Source organism: Eucyclogobius newberryi, unplaced genomic scaffold (genome assembly GCF_026437365.1).
Source record: "Eucyclogobius newberryi isolate DKJ021-1_F unplaced genomic scaffold, fEucNew1.0.hap1 SCAF_11, whole genome shotgun sequence".
Classification (NCBI taxonomy): Eukaryota; Metazoa; Chordata; class Actinopteri; order Gobiiformes; family Gobiidae; genus Eucyclogobius; species Eucyclogobius newberryi.
The window spans coordinates 28,968,168-28,984,556 of record NW_027315735.1 but is presented as its reverse complement, the minus strand read 5'-3'; the positions used below and the strand labels follow the sequence as shown (position 1 = coordinate 28,984,556).

The following is a 16,389-nucleotide window of genomic DNA, read 5'->3' as shown; positions in this document are numbered from 1 at the left end:
CATTTTTCTTAAGTTGAGAACTCGCTTCCCCGACTTTTACAGAATCCCCATCGTTTAGCAGGAAACTTTAGCGTTTCACTCGCTCAGAAACACTCTCAGCTCGTCCCGTTTTCTTCACTTTATTTGGTATTTGTTGGAACCCGAAGTCCTGACGCGTTAAATTCGAGCCGCCTCACAGAACTCTTTGGTGTGCCACAAACTTTGGGGGGAAAACAGATCCCTGGCTGCCTGTGTAACCGGTGACAAGTCATGACGTCTTTTAAAAGAGCTCGTAGAGTGTGCAGCTGGCAGTAAAGCGCGCCGCCTTCCTCTCCTCCTGCCTGTCCACAGCCTCGCGTATACCGACTTATTCTCAGGGAACTCTACCGTCTGTGGCAGTTCGGTCCCTATAGAACTCACTTTATATAGGAACTCTATATCTCTGCTTGGATCCGGTGTCGCACAGGTGGTTCTGCAGTGGACCTGGTTTGGACACGGTGCAGTAGACCTGGTTTAGTCTGGGTTTAGGCCTGAATTAGACCTGGATTAGTCTGGGTTTAGACCTGAATTAGACCTGGTTTAGTCTGGGTTTAGACCTGAATTAGACCTGGTTTAGTCTGGGTTTAGTCTGGGTTTAGTCCTGAATTAGACCTGGTTTAGTCTGGATTTAGTCCTGAATTAGACCTGGTTTAGTCTGGGCTTAGTCCTGAATCAGACCTGGTTTAGTCTGGGCTTAGTCCTGAATTAGACCTGGTTTAGTCTGGTTTTAGTCATGAATTAGACCTGGTTTAGTCTTGTTTTCGGTCTTTGACCCTGAATCGAGCTCATTTTTTAGTTCTGATGTGGACTTGGTTTGGTTCTGTTCTGGTCCTCGTTTAGTCCTGATCGAGTCAGGTTTAGTTTAGGGTTTAGTCATGATTTAGTCCCAATTTTGATGTGGTGAATGTGCAAGTGTGAAGTTGATTTATTAAATGAACCTTGGGGCTGCACGATTATTATTTCATCATTACGACATGCAATATGGCTGTAAGCGCTGCTATTTTGATAACATTGAGATACTTGAATTTACTTTGTCACACACACATATATTCATTCAATATGTTCATTCCTTACTGTATTAGTCAAACTGTCAAAATAAACACTTAACTGAGACAAAAACGGGACTAAATCAAGGCTAATTTAGACAGAAATCAGAAAAATAGTAATAAAATCCGCCTTTTTCAATGTTTTCATTTCAAAAACAGTCCATTCCAGTCAGATGGAGAACATTGGTGTTATTGCGACATATTTAGCTTGTTGCCTCTTGCTGCCAATACTGCAATTCTGATAGTTTTGCAACATTTTGTCCTGGTCCGCGTAAGAGCTCTCAGTTCAGACCTGATTCCGTCCTTGATTTCCCCTCAGTCGCGGCTCGTTCGCTGCATCTAATAAGTATTTTGTCCCATACTTTAGCTCACGGCCATCCGCATACTGTGTACTTGTTGTGAAAACTTCGGGACTCCCTGCCTCGACTCAAGTGTACGAGCTCCGTCCCGCTGGTGGAGTCCCCTAAGCTGAATCCGCCGGGTTAATGGTTTTATGGACGCTTGTCAGATAGATCGGTTCCACTGTCCCGCACGGGGTCCTGATCTGCACCGAGCCCCAGTCCGCCTGCCTCTCAATCGTCCCCTGTCTCTCTCTTTCTCCCGCTTCTCTGTCTCGGCGCATTTTTTTCCCCAACCCTGACACATGGAAGTAATCTGGGGCTGTGTGCGCCGGACTGAAAGGATGTGCGGTTGAGCCCAGGGCCGTGTTTCAACGCTCGACATTAGCTGCTTTCCTCTCCTGCTTTAATCCCCTTATTTTCAACCGCTCCTATGCAAAAACAGGACTAAATTGGCAAACAAAAGGCAGACTTTGGCCATTCAAGCGTTCCTTTAAACACATCCTGTATATTAAGAGCCCAAGTGTGAAGCGACAAGTTGAAACTCGGGAGCTGGAATTCGCGGCCACGTGCATAAAACTGAGTGGATGTGTTAGCGTTTCGGCGAAAGCGCAGTTACGTTTTGGTCGGGAATCGACATTTGCCTTGAGCCGAACCAAAAATGACCGGCTGGAAAGTTGTTTTTGTATTTCGTCTTGGTGCGTCTTTATGTTTTGGTGTTGCTTTTGGCTGGAGTTGTCCAAAGAAACTGATACGCTCACGACAAGTATGAAAAGAACCAAAAAGGACAGAACAGGACTTAATGAAACACCTATTGTTTTAACGTGTAACTGTCCAACAAATAGTGTCAAAATCGCTTTTCATCTGTATCGTTGTTTTGTTTTTTTAATCCAGTTTGAAGGTTTCGTAACACGGCAAAACTACTTTTTGACCATGTTTATCAAAATTGCATGAAAACTGTTAACTTTTTGGTGTTTTTTTTGGTGACATGTGCATCTTTGAACCTGTTTGCATATTGACTGGGCACGGCATGTGTTTTCTTCTTCATTAATCCTTTCTTGGGACTGTCGAAAAGTGTAAACTGGCCTGAACCCACATTGGCTCGGCTTTTGAAATCGTTATATCATTACCGTGTTTCAATCTCTCTCCGTCTCTCTCTCCCGCCGCCTGGTTTTGGCCGATGGGAGCGTCCCGGTTAGTGCCAAGCCCCTCTCTAATGAAGCCCTGGTCGGCAACGTGGCTGTGAGGAGCCAGTGTTCGTCCACTCCAGTCTGCAGCCCGGCTCTCAGAAGGGCAGCTCTGGCACACTCCTAACACTTCCTTAATACTCCACTGTGTCCGCACAAAGAACAATGGGCTCACCGGCGCGCACTCTCCAGCACTTAGTCACTTCCACAGCCATTCACTTGTCCCGTTTTTTACTGCCATTTAATTAGAGCACAAATCCCATTAAAAATACATATGACTTGTCCTATGCGAGATTCGTTTTCCACAATATGTTTTGTGTTTTGAGGAGCTGGGTCAGTATATTTCGGTAAGTGGCCTGGCGTTGTGCGCGAGTTTAGGGCTTAAATTGAGGGGAAAGCGATGCAGGACTGGGTTTGGTCTTTGTACGGTCATGGCTTTGTCCCAGTTTGAGTCTTAGTTCACACTTATTTGGTCCTAAAGTTGCCAAATTTGAATCCTGATGTGGATATGGTTTGATCCTGTTCTAGTCTCTGTTTAGTCCTGGTTTAGTTTTGAGTTTAGTCCTGGTTTAGTCCAGATTTAGTTTTGAGTTTAGTCCTGGTTTAGTCCAGATTTAGTTTTGAGTTTAGTCCTGCTTTAGTCCAGATTTAGTTTTGAGTTTAGTCCAGATTTAGTTCTGAGTTTAGTCCTGGTTTAGTCAAGATTTAGTTTTGAGTTTAGTCCAGATTTAGTTCTGAGTTTAGTCCTGGTTTAGTCAAGATTTAGTTTTGAGTTTAGTCCAGATTTAGTTTTGAGTTTAGTCCTGGTTTAGTCCAGATTTAGTTTTGAGTTTAGTCCAGATTTAGTTCTGAGTTTAGTCCTGGTTTAGTCAAGATTTAGTTTTGAGTTTGGTCCTGGTTTAGTCCTGGTTTAGTCCAGATTTAGTTTTGAGTTTAGTCCAGATTTAGTTCTGAGTTTAGTCCTGGTTTAGTCAAGATTTAGTTATGAGTTTGGTCCTGGTTTAGTCCTGGTTTAGTCCAGATTTAGTTTTGAGTTTGGTCCTGGTTTAGTCCTGGTTTAGTCCAGATTTAGTTTTGAGTTTGGTCCTGGTTTAGTCCTGGTTTAGTCCAGATTTAGTTTTGAGTTTAGTCCTGGTTTAGTCCAGATTTAGTATTGAGTTTGGTCCTGGTTTAGTCCTGGTTTAGTCCAGATTTAGTTTTGAGTTTAGTCCTGGTTTAGGCCAGTTTTAGTTTTGAGTTTGGTCGTGGTTTAGTCCTGGTTTAGTCCAGATTTGAGTTTTGAGTTTAGTCCTGGTTTAGTCCTGATTTACTTTACTTTAGAGTTTAGTCCTGGTTTAGTCCCAACTATACAGCGTTGAATGTGTGAAATGTGTACTTCTAGTTCGTTCAGTCCTGGATAAGTTGTAGTTTTCTGGCGTTTGTTCTCCGCTCACTTGTAGCTGCTCATTACTATTTAATTCATGAGCTCTAAACTCATTAAAAACATATATCTGATTCGCTTAATTTCCTCAAACACATTTGTGCGGCTGTTTCCATCCTCGTCCTGGAGAACTGTGAGGAAAGTTTGCTTTGTTCCCAATGACCCACAAGAGACTATAAAAAGTGGCCTAATTAAGTTGATTCATTTAGTGTTTAAAAACGAGTGGGCTAAAAGTGTCTTTAATTATGTAACGGTCACTCTTAGCCTAAGCTATATTAAAATGCTAATATCAAACTTTGGAGAAACTTTGGCAACACTTGTATTAAGAATTAGTCATTTCTGTCAAGACTTTTTATAGTTTTAAGAAGAGTTTGAGGTTTACAGGGCTGCGACATGTTAATCGCAACTAATCCTTTATTTATATAACTTTAGTAATCAAATAATAGTTCATAATAATTGTTATCTGGACTTTACACAGAGTCCAGAGCGTGGCACGTGCCGAGAGAAAAGGTTTATGACTCAAACAAAGCAGTAACTACATGAAAATAACTTCATAATAACAAATAATTTAGTTTTGTTGAAGGTTTTTGATGAAAACTCTCTTTCAGCTACAAACCCACTCCACCAGGACTTCACTTTAGCTTTTATATTGATCTAATCTGGTAAAAATGTCATATTCAGCGGCATTTCACATTCATAACAACAAAATGATGAATTGAAAAAGAATAATCGATTAATACATAATACATACTCCTGCTCTAGAGATGTCAAATACATTTTTAATATCGCAATTGCTGTTCTGAAGATAGATTTTTTAATGCATCGCTTGTAATTGAAGTATTTTTAAAATGACCTCAAAAAGTGCGTGTAATCGAACAAGGGTAAAGTATCTATATCTCTGCATTTCTGAGGTTGAACGCAATTCAAATCAGAAAAGCTTTCACCAAAACGAGGAACGTGCTTGAACGTGTCTAAATGTGCGTAAAACGTGCTAAAACATGCTTAAATGTGCGTAAAACGTGCTAAAACGTGCGTAAAACTGTGAATAACAGGGGTTTTTTAATGTAAAATATACACATTTTAGCCCATTCCTGACACATTGTGAATACATCTTCAGAGATAATCCTCCAAAAATATCAAGCTATTCATTTTACACAACATCACCCACCCCTAAAGCTGATCTAAGTCTGGTTAAGAAATGTGTCAGTGATTTGGCTTCAAAAAACGCACCAAAAGGATCATCGCACGACAGAAAACTTGCCCGAGCTCTGCGTAATATAACTGTCTAGCGCTTCATATCAGATTTTATGGACACACATATTTTACAACCCGTGTTTTCCCCCCCAAAAAACCCTGTTGATACATTTCTCCTGACCGTCAATCATCCGAGCGCCGGCGTCTTCGTCCAAGTAACGTATTGCATTCAGCTGTTGCGCCAGTTGCGAACGGGGCCTCGCGACATGAAAGAGCGCCGTATATAACCGCGGCTCACGCTGGGACGATCCGGGGGAAACTCACGCCGCCCAAAAAGTCAGAAAATAGGACATTCAAACGCTTTTTTTTTCGGGCCCCGGGGAGACGCAGCTAAGGGTCTCTGCTCGCGTATGAAGAAATGCACGCATCAATAGCGCACAAGAGTGATCAGTTTACAGTGTGATGTGGCAGCCAAAACCACCAGCGCATAGAGGCGGTCCATCTGGAAGCCCAAACCGTGGTGGAAAATATAAAGGGGGGGGGGGGGGACTGCATATTTTTCGCTCCCTCAAAGATCTTTAAAGAAAAAAACGTAGAAGAAATGAAACGCAAGTCTCTTCTGGGCCCAGGTGCTTGACGTTGATAACCAAATGGAGGCTGAGAAAACAGTCAAAAGTCAACGCAGCTGTCGGTGCGCGGACACGCGGCGAGGCTGCAGCGTGCAACAGCGGCCGCGGTTCATGCCACGAATACTTGCTTGTTTTGGGGGTTGTTTTTGCTTGTATTTGAGGAGACTTGATCGCCGGGTAGTGTAATGTTACAGGTAAGTATAGCAGGAGTATCGGGAGTAGGAATGGAGTAGTGAGATGAGAATTAGTTGTGATTGGGGTTGTCAAAAGGAGTAAAAATCTGAGAGTAATCGATGCTAAATGTGGTTTATGTAGTCAAAGACAATCCCAAACAGGACCGAATTTGACCTTTCCTGAGCAGTTTGAGAATGATCTTTAACAATATCCGATCTATTAAAAGTGCAAGCAGTGTAATATTAAAGAAACTACTATTATTTTGTGCTGGAAAATATGTTGTTTTTATACTTATATTGTGGTATCGACATCAGAATAGGATCTCAAGCCTTTTCCTTGTCATCAAAATTGATGTTTGATTTTTTTGAGTGTTAGTAATAGTGACAACAGTAACAGTAACAGGTTCATTTCTGGTGGTATCTCTTACTAATGTTTCAATGTATTTGTTAGCATTGTTTCTTCTACAAAAGAGACGGAACAGTACATATATATTGTGATTGTACTTTCACTTCACGTGTAAAAACATTCAGAGCATAGAACGTACCGTACCACCAAAAACGTGACACTTTAATAACAGTACGACACTTGTGTGGGTGATACTCGGATAATTACTGCGCTGGGATCGTTTGGGGCCGCACGCCTTTAAATTGGGGGGTTTAAGCCGTAAGTCCGCCGCATGTAATGAGATCTGTATCGTGGGTGAGAGCGCCGGGCGAGGAGGTGCGCGTCCCGGGGCAGGCGGCCGGGCGAGGAGGTGCGCGTCCCGGGGCAGGCGGCTGGGCAAGGAGGCGCGCTTCCCGGGGCAGGCGGCTGGGTGAGGAGGTGCGCGTCCCGGGGCAGGCGGCTGGGCGAGGAGGTGCGTATCCCGGGGCAGGCAATGGGGCGAGGAGGTGCGTATCCCGGGGCAGGCAATGGGGCGAGGAGGTGCGTATCCCGGGGCAGGCGATGGGGCGAGGAGAAACAAAAACAGGCCCCGTGACCCTCTCAGTAGTCAGCCCACCTTTCACGTTTTTGTTTTGTTTTTAATAGACTGTTTTAAGTCCAGTATCGGGGTCCTAAACCAGTCAAACGTTATGATAAAATAGTGTAATAGCATAAGTGGACGGCAGTAGAGGTAATGGCAATACTTACAGTAATAGTATTTAAGCTGTAAAGTAGTAGAAGTGGGTAATATATCAGAATTTAGATCATGTCGGGAGTGTTGTTTTGAAGAAATGCAAATATGGAATATCAAGTTTAGCATTTATAGTAAAAGAGTTGGAAAAATATTTTAAAATGTGGTAAACTTTCAAAATATTGAAAATAAGGGACTAATCGATACGCAAAACTAATATCGGAGTATGAAGGGTTAGAAAATGTTAGTATTGTGATAAAACTACTTTCAAATAAGGCTAAAATGTGATATTTCTGCACTTTTCTGATTTGTTTGACCAACATTTCACATTTGTCTATAATTAAACCTCAACTAAAATGTTTAAAGACACATTTTATCACAATTCTGTTGGACTGACATAAGATCGTCTGAATGTTGTCACCAAGACAAACACAAATAAAATTAAAGCCGCAAGCGGCATCCAACGGCCCTCGCGGGCCGCCGGCCTTCCGACTCTGCGCTTTTGACTTGATAAAGATGGCGCCCTTATTGTGTGTTGAATAAAAAAAGAACTTGACAGACGGCGACACATTGGACATGGCCAATCCAGTGCAAATGAACACAAGTGTCAGTCAAATTTGCTGCGCCGCCGCACAGAGACCGTAGCACTTGGAATAAAAATATGGATAACTTTTGATGCCGCGCTTGTGTAGATGATTTTTCCCAAAGTAAAGCTTGATCGAGCTATTGCCCACGGAGGAGTTTGTTAAAGTGTGAAGCGTAAATGTGAACATTTCAAGGATTTGGCGTTTTTCCCATTTGTGACAGTATATTTGCAGCTCCACGGCACAGAGACCGTACCACTTAAAATCAAAATATGGATAACTTTTGATGCCCCGTTTGTGTAGATGATTTTCCCCAAATATGAGCTTGATCGGGCAATCGGCCTAGGAGGAGTTCGTTAAAGTGTGAAGCGTAAAAATGTGGTGATTTTAGAGATTTCGCTGTTTTCCCATTTCTGACATATATTTGCGGGTCCGCCACACAGAGACCGTAGCACTTAGAATCAAAGTATGGGTAAGTTTTGATGCCCCGCTTGTGTAGATGATATTCTCCAAATATGAACTTTATCGGACAATCGCCCTAGGAGGAGTTTGTTAAAGTGTGAAGCGTAAAAATGTGGTGATTTGAGCGATTCTACGATTTTCCCATAAGGATAACATGGGATGTTTCTGTCAACGCTACGGTTACGCCGTACAAAATATGACTTTGGCTCTCATACTTGTATGATCAGGATGGCAAATTAGAATTTCGTTCAAAATATCATGTCATTTGGAAAAACTCTATTGTTTATAGGCCACTCTGAAGGCCAAATAGTCAGAATTCTGGGAAACGTTTGCGGCTCCGTCGCACAAAGACCGTAAAAGTTATCCTTAAAATTTGGATAACTTTAGATACACCACTTGTCTAGAGGACGTACACCGATTTTGAGGTTGGTGGGCAAAACGCACTAGGAGGACTTCGTTAAAGTGTAAAACATAAAAATGTGGTAATTTGAGAGATTTTGTGGTTTTCCCATAGGGATAACATGGGAGGTTTCTGTCATCGCTACGACTACGGCGTAAAAATTTAGGCATTTTTGTGATTGGCTTTTGTGATCGGGACGGCAAAATAGAATTTTGGGTAAAGTTTAGACAATTTTGGTAAAACTAATTTTTGACCTTCAATGTTAATTTAAAGGTCACTCTGTAGGGGGCGCTATCACTGCCATTTCAATTTTGTCAGCCTAAACTGGTCCAAACTAGAAAGTTTAACAACTGATTCAAATTTGGTCCTAATCGGACTGGTTTTGATCAAATGGGAGCAATTTTTAGACCTGCAATATTCCAAAATAAGTTGTCCAACTTTGCGGCTGCGCCGCACACAGACCGTAAAAGGTATCTCAAAAAATTGAATAACTTTAGATGCCCCACTTGTCCAGAGGACGTACGCCGATTTTGAAGTCGGTGGGCAAAACGCCCTAGGAGGAGTTCGTCAAAGTTTGACGTAAACAAAATGGCTAACTCAGCTTGTTTTCATTTTCAAAGGAAGATGGCGGCCATAGGGTAAGTTTGGGGGCGTGGCCACAATGATTTTTTTTGTTTATCCTCACGAGAGGAATGCGTGTCCCGAATTTCGTAGCTTTACGCCAAAGTTGACCTCGGGGCGTCTCCCATAGGCGCAATGTATTTTGACTTTTGTCGGTGGCGCTGTCGCGCCATTTTTTAACGAAAAAAAAAATGGCCCAGAAAAAATAAAATTTTTCGCCGATTCTGAATTTTGGGCAAAGTTTGGTGAGTTTTTGAGCATGTTCAGGGGGTCAAATTAGAGATCAAAGCGCTGAAGAAGAACAAGAAAAATAATAATAATAATAATAATATTTTTAGCAAAAACAATATAGCCGTTTTTACTATAACAACAAATGATACATCGTTTGAAAGCTCTAAGCCTTCCCGATGCCGCCATGGGGTGGAATCATCATTACGAGCGCTTACGCGCTCGTCACTCCCTATTCCGTCGGGATGCCCCGCCCACTCCCCATAGACTTCCATTGATTTGAGCAGATACAAGCATGGCCCATGCCTGCGGCATGGATTCTCGCGTACGGGACGATGCCAGGAGGGTTTTTGGAGGAATGCAGCGCTTCGCGCTGCTGTTGTCAACAATTAGTGAATGGGCTACGCCCATTCACTAATTGTTGACTATTTCTGTCATAGCAGGAGTAAGTATGCATGATCCATGCCTTCGGCATGGGCTAGTTCACTGTACTTGCCAGGGGCGACGGGGTACCAAACATGCGGGCTGCGCCCGCATGTTTGGTCAGACAGTTGCAACGCTGCCTTCGGCAGCGTTGCGGGAGCAATAGGCCCTCCCCCTGCTGGGGCTCGGGCCTAAATATATACATTTTGTCAATACATCCCAACAGTAGAAGTTAGTTTATATAGTAGCTTTAAACTGTTTTTGTTTTTTTTTTCAACTCTGACGTTTGTGAAAACTGAGGCGTAATACTCATCTCAGAAGTAGTATCAGTGTACATTTCTGAAGTATTTTCAAAGTAGAACAGTTTAAAGAAGTAGTCGAGGAAGTAGCAGTAACACTACACTTTCTTTTACCACTTTTACAGAACTTTTTTTTAGCTTTTCTCACATACAAACGATAAAATAATGAATGTACAAGTTCTGGCGTCTGTAGTCTGTACTAATCATAACAAAAAAACTTCAAATTGATGAATTGAGTCATACTGTCAACACTTTCACTTGTCTGAATCTCCTTTTGTGTTGGATCCTGTTCCGTGGTCTCGTCTGCTCCGAGGCCGTTCTCGCTCAACAGGTTTCGTCGGTTACAGTCTTTTTTTTGTGCTGTTTTTCTTAGTCGTAACCTCCCACAGAAACCCTCTTTAAATTTAAATGCCAAGCGAGCAGGGCACGTTTTTGTTACTTAAAACGGGGCCAAAGGTTTCTGGGCACTTAAAAAACAATATTTACTTTGATAACGGCCTCGCTTTAACCCGACACGATAAGAAAAAGCGCAGGTTTGTTTTGCTTTAACTATTTCGACCGTGGGGGGGGGGGGGGGGGGGGGGGGGGGGAGTAGATTATTTACCTCGTCTAAAAATAAACTTTAACTAGTTTTGAAAAGCGCTAATAAATTTCATGCTCTTCCCACTTCACTGCGTTTAGCATTTGGATTTTTTTTTTTTTTACTTCATAAAATGGCCAGGGATCAACGTGTTAATCAAATCAGGCTTAATCATCAAAGCCAACGAACCCTTTAACCATGCCAGTAAACAAAACCAGTCAAGTGTTAAGGGCGATGAATGGGCACAGATAAGATGAGTAATAAGCAAAAAGCAGTGCAACAGAGGCACTGGCTGCTTGCATAAGTGTAAACACAGCTATTTGTGGCGTTCAGGCAACATCTAAACCACTTTTGAGTCAATTTACTGTGTGTATAAGGTATATTTAGTACTATAAATTAGGTAGTGTCACGATACAAGTGAGGATAGTACGGAAAAGACTCAATTCTCGATACAAATTTTGATTCAACAGTGACAATATTTTTTTTAATGAACATTTTTAGACAATTTTTCAACACAATTTTATAAAACCAAGTATTATATTATCCAAGTGGTCTAATACTAGTTTTGATAAAGCTAAAGATCATTCTAAAATTGTTCAAGAAAGGTAAAATTTAGTCTTTTTTGTGTTTTTTAAATTTGTTTAAACATTGATACAAATGAATTAGCAAGTTAGAATCGCTTTAGTACCTAACTTCCAATACTTTTGACGATCCTTGAAGAATATAGTAACAGTTTAGTGGTTTTTGTGTGTTTACCACTGAAACAACACAAAGCAGCAGTAAAAATTGAAGTTAGAAGTCACTTTTTCCACTTTGATTTAACCTTTACTGATACAAACACAGGAATGGCAGACTTTTGAGTATTTCTTCTACTTCTGTTTACAAAAAAAGCCAATCAAAACCGTTGCCGAAACCAGTCAGAGCCTTGTGTTCGGTGCTGCAGAAGCAGCAGCAGCAGCAGAAGCCCGAGTGTCTCCCTCGCGCCTGTGGCTATTCAGCTACTTTCAGAGCTGCGCCGGTGTGTTTCCCATCATCTTATTTGTCTCCTGAGCTGTAGCAAACACGGCGTCGGCCACGGGTCACGAGGTAAATATTAGCTAAGCAAGGGCTCGGGGACAGGCACTCACGGCGAACCCTGTCAGCTTATCATTAAATTGGCAATGGCGGCGCGGCCCGGCATTCCTCTGCGAGCTTGTGAGCGGCCGCGCGAGGCAAAGTGCACATCCTCCGACTCGGGACGTCTCCTCCTCCGCGGGCCAAAAAAAAAAAAAGCGATGGAGACGTGATCGGTCATAACAAAGTGGCATTTTCGAACGCCGAATCCCACTCAGCTAAATGGGCTTTAATCCGATTTGCTGATCAAAATGTAACAGGGGTGGGGGGGGGGGACTTCTTCTTCTTTTAAGGCGGCACAAACAACCTTTAAAACCGTTTATTAAAAAGTCGCCGAGGGAAGGTTGCACGCTTCCCCCCCGCGGCGCCACGATCAAACTCCTCTTTCGCTATTCCGGGCCTTTCTGGGATGATGTATGTCGCCCGTACCGTCCCGCTGCGAGGAGATCAATTAAGTAAACCCGGGATATTGATAGCGGAGAGCGCCGACCGATAGCGACCGCTCAAACCGATCCATAAACGTAAAAAGACGCTTAGAGGGGAGCGACCCAACACTGACGAATTGGCCCAGACGTCCGCGCCGCGCAGTGACTCTCGCCCGCTGCGTTCCTATACTTTTGCCTCATAACTCACAGCCTGCGGGGAGCACATTGTTAGATACTGTGCGTGTGTGTGTGTGTGTAGATGTGGTACGCCGTGCAAGACCGGGCCCCCCCCGATTAATTTATTAACCGAGGCAGCCGCGCTCCCCAAAGTGCGCGCAGGAAGTTGGACGTCGTAAATCTCGACGCGTCAGGAGATACTGTGCAGTACTTTTCCCCCCATTGGGCTTGCGCTGTCTCTATCAACACCCGCCAAGCAATATATAGGCCACAAAGAGGCCGTTACAGCAAAGCAAACAGACAAGATGGATGCTGATTGCCGCGCATGTATTCCCTGTTTTTATTGCCTATATTGGATGCACCGCTGACTGATACGTTTCACTAGAGGAGCAGGTTTGTCTTTGGTTATTGCACACGGAGAGGTAATTGTCTGTTGTTTCCTTCTGTCTTGTTTTCCTTCTCCTCCTTCTTCTTCTTCTTCTTCTTCTTCGGAGACTATAGAGCAGCGGGGTAATTAGGTTGCGGAGGAGAAGCACTTTGAGGAGAAGCGCGTTATCGTTCCGCGGTGGACTTTTATGCAATATCGGGATTTGCAATGAGCCGGCGATGAGAGGGGGGAAACGTGATCGGGGAGTGTAGAAGATACAGCGGGGGGCCTCGCGTGACGGGGGTGGAATGTCAGCGGATTTGTTGTTTTTTTATGGATATATCGGCGTTATTTGACAGAAAGGTAAGTGTGGGTAGAGTGCGAGTCTTCTCTTGCCATCGAATTGTCGGTAAGTTAGTTAAATGTATAAATAGATACTAAATTTGAGTCTGAATGTGATTACGATTGCGCGTGTGTTTGAAAAAAAAGTTGGTGGTTGCTTAAAAAAAGTTTGTTCCGCTAAGAAACAGTCAAGAAAGTAAAAGAAAATAAATGTCGAGAAAGACTGTTCTAACTTTGTCTTGGCAAAATTTCAAAAACATTCGAGATATTTTTGATTGAACTGCATTTCTTTATTTATTTTCTTTATGTGTTGCATTTTTATCCATCAAAGTTGTTCGGCACGGTGGCAAAAAGTTTAAAATACTGAAAATGGAAAGTATAATAATATATCATGATGTGGAATAAAAGCTGGAAATGCCCTGGCTTTAACAAAACTTCACAAAAATAGCAACTTTACAGGGGGAAAAGTAAAGTAATTCAACCTGGCATTTAGTCTGACGACCTTCCAAAAAGCCCTCACAGAAATCACCCAAAATGTTGGTAGAGAAGACGGTGCAAAGGGTTAAGTCAACAGCTCCACAAAGGGTCCAACGTTTGCTTAGACTAAGACAACATTGCTAACATTCACTGCAGAAACATTAAGTACATTCCTTAATCCTCATCCCACGATTCCGAAGAAAAACACCCAAATATGACTGTTGTTAATGTCATCATTTCATTTACGGGACGTCAGGATTAGTCAGTTTACCGATAATCTGTATTTTTAGATCGCGAGAACTAAAAAAACTAATAGTTGTGACAGTTTTAGAAGCAAAATAAAGTATTTATACAGCCAAAAAATGCATAATAGAGAAGAAAAAACATATATAAGTCGCACTGGAGTATGAAATGCGGTCGCAAGTGTAAAAATAACAAATAATATCACATATAAGTCGCTCCGGAGTATAAGTATATAAGGATAAATATAAGTATAATTTGCACCCAGGCCAAAACTATGAAAAAAGGTGCGACTTATAGTCTGGAAAATACGGTATTTTCAGGTCAATCCGTTCCAAAATAGTACACTTAAAAGCAAAGCGCTGTTTTATGTAGCAGTTTATACCACAATAACTTTACTTTGTGCATTTGATTTCACAAAGCTGGCCACGTCCTATTAGAACCGCACGGCAAGGATTTCACTTTTGTTTTGCCAATATTAATCACGAGTAATCGTTATCTCTCGTTATGTTTCTCCACACAACAGTCGTAAATAGCACTAAAATCAGACATCATGACGTCGGCATTTCTCTCTCGGCACAACAGTCCTCGCCCGCACTCTAAACTTTGCACTTTTTTGCCAATATGGGATTTTTTACTGCAACCATTATCCCCTAATACAATGGGAAACGTTCATACGCTCATTGTTCCACTACATCTCCACTTAAATAGATCCTGATGGGCCGTAGTCCTCGCCATTACGACCGGGGCCCACACACACACACACACACACACACACGCACACACACACACACACACACACACCACTGAACACAGCAGTAATCTTCATACTGTCTGACTGCACAACCAGCTCCTATGACATCTGACATTTGGGGAGGCTAAATCATGGATCCACTTGAATGAATGAGTTCTAGTTATGAGCTGATTCAAGCCATTGCCCCCCCCCTCCTCCCCTGTGGTGCCCGTGAGCCGCAAAAAATTGAAGGTCAGATTCCTCTGTCCGAAAAGCCAAGGCGAAAAAGGTCTCCCCCTCGCTCCCGTCTTCGCCTTCCTTCCCCTTCGTCCAACTCGCTTCATGCAAATGCGGGCAGTCGAGCCTAAGTGGGTGTTAATTGTTACCAGAATGCGTTTTATTATCAGCAGTCTGGGCGCAGTTTGCTCGTTTTCGAAGGGGAATATTTAGAATTTTGGACAAAAAAAGAAAGAAAGAAAGAAAAACTTGTGCCGTGGCTTGTTCTTCTTAGCTTCTTTTGACTTTCGCTTTATGTTGGGGGGAAAAAAGCTCAGAAAGTAAGCCAGGGCAACAGCGGGGAAAGGGGAGAATACTTTGAAGCAATTGATTCTTGGATTTGTCGATGATGATACATTGCTACGACATTTTTCGCCAGACTTCAAGGACATGTGACCAGTGCAGGCCTCAAGCGTGTGCCAGGTACACGCCAATGTAAAGGGCCCATGGGACCGGAACGAGGGAAGATCCTCAATCTGCAAAAACTGGGCTACAACTTGACACACTTGGCATGCTTTCCAAGACATTATTTTAGTCTCCATTCTACTTAGCTAATTACACCAATTACACGAATCAGTATGGAAGGAGTGGACGAGCTCCCACAAGAACGGCGGGGACATACGTGATTTACAACAGTCCGAAAAGTCCTGGGCTCCTTGCAATAAAGCGGTGTGTAATAACGCCATAAATTACTGTAATTAAACATCTATTATTGTGGCTGAAGTGGAGCCTGCTGCAACAATACAAAAAAAAAAAAAAGCCTCTTTGGGGATTGGGAAATTCCCCACTGAGATGTAAATCAGCACAACACCACGCCAAGGCTGAGGAGTGACAATTCAAGGTGCATTATTTTAAGTTGTGCGGTGAAGAGAGACGCACACAGAGAGAAAGAGAGCACGCAACAAGCCTCTCCTGCATTTACACGACCCAAATCGAACAGAATTTAACACACAGCCCACGGTACAACTTCTACCGGGCCCGTCACGCACAAGTGTCCCCCAAAATGAGAGACTTACTTAGTGTTCTGCGAGCTCCAGATGATCGTCTCCAGCGACTTGGCCGAAGGTAGCGCCGACCTGCACAGCAAAATAAAGATCCAAAGGTAATACTTCCACGAGCCGTGTCCCGCCATTCTGGGATCGGTGTGTGTGAGAGAGAGACGGTGCAAAGAGACTGGGAAGGAGCGCGCGTCGGTGGCGGAGCCGGTTTTACGTGAGCGTCGCCCGGTGCGAAGGTGCGCGTCGATCAGTCGGGAGCATGGGACGTCAAACACATATCCTATTCAGACACTGTTTTTTTTTTGTCCCGGTTTGAACTGTGTCCCGTTTGACCTGTGGCGGTGGTAAAAAATAAAAAAATAATAATATAAAACGACCTCTCCTGGACCAAGCGCGTGTGGAGAGCGCGCGCCGGTGGATGCTTCACTCCGCGGTGCGCGCACGAGACGGAGCCGGAGCGCCCGCTTTGTCTGTGTCCAAATCCCGCTGCTGGAGCCCGTGCCTGTCGCTGCAGAATATTATGA

The 16,389-nt window shown here is 43.2% G+C and overlaps 1 protein-coding gene across 1 annotated transcript in view; it reads right to left on the bottom strand.

The window, feature by feature from the left end:
- The window catches only part of efnb1 (ephrin-B1), a 125,383-nt gene extending 109,360 nt beyond the window's left edge, over positions 1 to 16,023 (bottom strand). Inside the window, exon 1 of the mRNA XM_072439848.1 lies at positions 15,884 to 16,023. Coding sequence (XP_072295949.1) covers positions 15,884 to 15,999 — 116 coding nt within the window. The 5' untranslated portion in view covers positions 16,000 to 16,023. The remainder of the gene's footprint in view (positions 1 to 15,883) is intronic.
- Positions 16,024 to 16,389: the final 366 nt, after the last annotated feature.